At 48.1% G+C, this 2,500-nt stretch overlaps 1 protein-coding gene across 1 annotated transcript in view; it reads right to left on the minus strand.

Moving 5' to 3' along the window:
- LOC129845319 (sister chromatid cohesion protein PDS5 homolog A) overlaps positions 1-2,500 on the minus strand; it is a 128,384-nt gene that overhangs the window by 53,938 nt on the left and 71,946 nt on the right. Inside the window, exon 14 of the mRNA XM_055913206.1 lies at positions 246-327. Within this exon, the coding sequence (XP_055769181.1) occupies positions 246-327 (82 nt within the window). The remainder of the gene's footprint in view (positions 1-245; positions 328-2,500) is intronic.

Raw genomic sequence — 2,500 nt, forward strand, 5'->3', positions numbered from 1 at the left:
GAGGTACGACACCATTCAGACTACAGAGAGGAGAGACCAGGTTACAAGAGGTACGACACCATTCAGACTACAGAGAGGAGAGACCAGGTTACAAGAGGTACGACACCATTCAGACTACAGAGAGGAGAGACCAGGTTACAAGAGGTGTGTGTGTGTGTTGTGTGTTCTACGTGGTGTGATGAAGAGGAGTGATGAAGATGTGTGATGAGGTGTGATGAAGAGGTGTAATGAAGAGCGTGACTCACGGCAGGTAGTTTGTGGAGGTCCAGCAGTTCTCTGACCAAACCTCTCAACATGTTCTGACATTTCCACATCTCATTCAGAGCCCTGAGACAGAGAGAGAGACAGAGAGACAGAGAGACAGACAGAGAGACAGAGAGAGACAGAGAGAGAGAGACAGAGAGAGACAGAGAGAGACAGAGAGAGACAGAGAGAGAGACAGAGATACAGACAGAGAGAGAGAGATACAGACAGAGAGAGAGAGACAGACAGAGAGAGACAGAGAGACAGAGAGACAGAGAGACAGACAGAGAGAGAGAGAGAGACAGAGAGAGACAGAGAGAGAGAGACAGAGAGAGACAGAGAGAGACAGAGAGAGAGAGATACAGACAGAGAGAGAGAGACAGACAGAGAGAGAGAGAGACAGAGAGAGAGACAGAGAGAGATAGAGACAGAGAGAGATAGAGACAGAGAGAGATAGAGACAGAGACAGAGAGAGATAGAGACAGAGAGAGAGACAGAGAGAGATAGAGACAGAGAGAGATACAGACAGAGAGAGATACAGACAGAGAGAGAGAGAGAGAGAGAGACAGAGAGAGAGAGACAGAGAGAGAGACAGAGAGAGAGAGACAGAGAGAGAGACAGAGAGAGAGGATATGGAATTAAACAAATCACAATATCTTACTTTAAACCAGAAGCCAAACTGTCTACCATATAACACAGGCTGAACTAACAGAAAACACGAAGCCTGAACCCTGGAAAGACATAAGTCCCTGACAGCATCAGGGATGAACTGGTTCGACACAGACCCCTAACAGCATCAGGGATGAACTGGTTCAACACAGACCTCCTGACAGCATCAGGGATGAACTGGTTCAACACAGACCTCCTGACAGCATTAGGGATGAACTGGTTCAACACAGACCTCCTGACAGCATCAGGGATGAACTGGTTCGACACAGACCTCCTGACAGCATCAGGGATGAAACACAGACCTCCTGACAGCATCAGGGATGAACTGGTTCACCACAGACCTCCTGACAGCATCAGGGATGAACTGGTTCAACACAGACCTGACAGCATCAGGGATGAACTGGTTCAACACAGACCCCCTGACAGCGTCAGGGATGAACTGGTTCAACACAGACCTGACAGCATCAGGGATGAACTGGTTCGACACAGACCTCCTGACAGCATCAGGGATGAACTGGTTCAACACAGACCCCCTGACAGCATCAGGGATGAACTGGTTCACCACAGACCTCCTGACAGCATTAGGGATGAACTGGTTCAACACAGACCTCCTGACAGCATCAGGGATGAACTGGTTCGACACAGACCCCTTGACAGCATCAGGGATGAACTGGTTCAACACAGACCTGACAGCATCAGGGATGAAACACAGACCTCCTGACAGCATCAGGGATGAAACACAGACCTCCTGACAGCATCAGGGATGAACTGGTTCGACACAGACCCCTTGACAGCATCAGGGATGAACTGGTTCAACACAGACCTGACAGCATCAGGGATGAAACACAGACCTCCTGACAGCATCAGGGATGAACTGGTTCACCACAGACCTCCTGACAGCATCAGGGATGAACTGGTTCACCACAGACCCCCTGACAGCATCAGGGATGAACTGGTTCAACACAGACCTCCTGATCTACAGGACTATAACTATTCTACCGCATGATGATGTCATCACAATACCCCATAATGACATCACAATACCCCATAATGACATCACAATACCCCATAATGACATCACAATACCCCATAATGACATCACAATACCCCATAATGACATCACAATACCCCATAATGACAGAGAAAACTGGTTTTTAGAAATGTTTGCAAATATATTAAAATAAGTATCTGAGACTAGAAATTGAGCTCAGGTGCATCCTGTTTCCATTGATCATCCTTGAGATGTTTCTACAACTTGATTGGAGTCCACCTGTGGTAAATTCAATTGATTGGACATGATTTGGAAAGGCACACACCTGTCTATATAAGCTCCCACAGTTGACAGTGGATGTCGGAGCAAAAACCAAGCCGTGAGGTTGAAGGAATTGTCCGTAGAGCTCAGAGACAGGATTGTGTCGAGGCACAGATCTGGGGAAGGGTACCAAAACATTTCTGCAGCATTGAAGGTCCCCAAGAACACAGTGGCCTCCATCTTTCTTAAACGGAAGAAGTTTGGAACCACCAAGACTCTTCCTGGAGCTGGCCGCCCGGCCAAACTGAGCAATCGGAGGGGGAAGGGCCTTGGTCA

Source organism: Salvelinus fontinalis, unplaced genomic scaffold, assembly GCF_029448725.1.
Source record: "Salvelinus fontinalis isolate EN_2023a unplaced genomic scaffold, ASM2944872v1 scaffold_0276, whole genome shotgun sequence".
Classification (NCBI taxonomy): Eukaryota; Metazoa; Chordata; class Actinopteri; order Salmoniformes; family Salmonidae; genus Salvelinus; species Salvelinus fontinalis.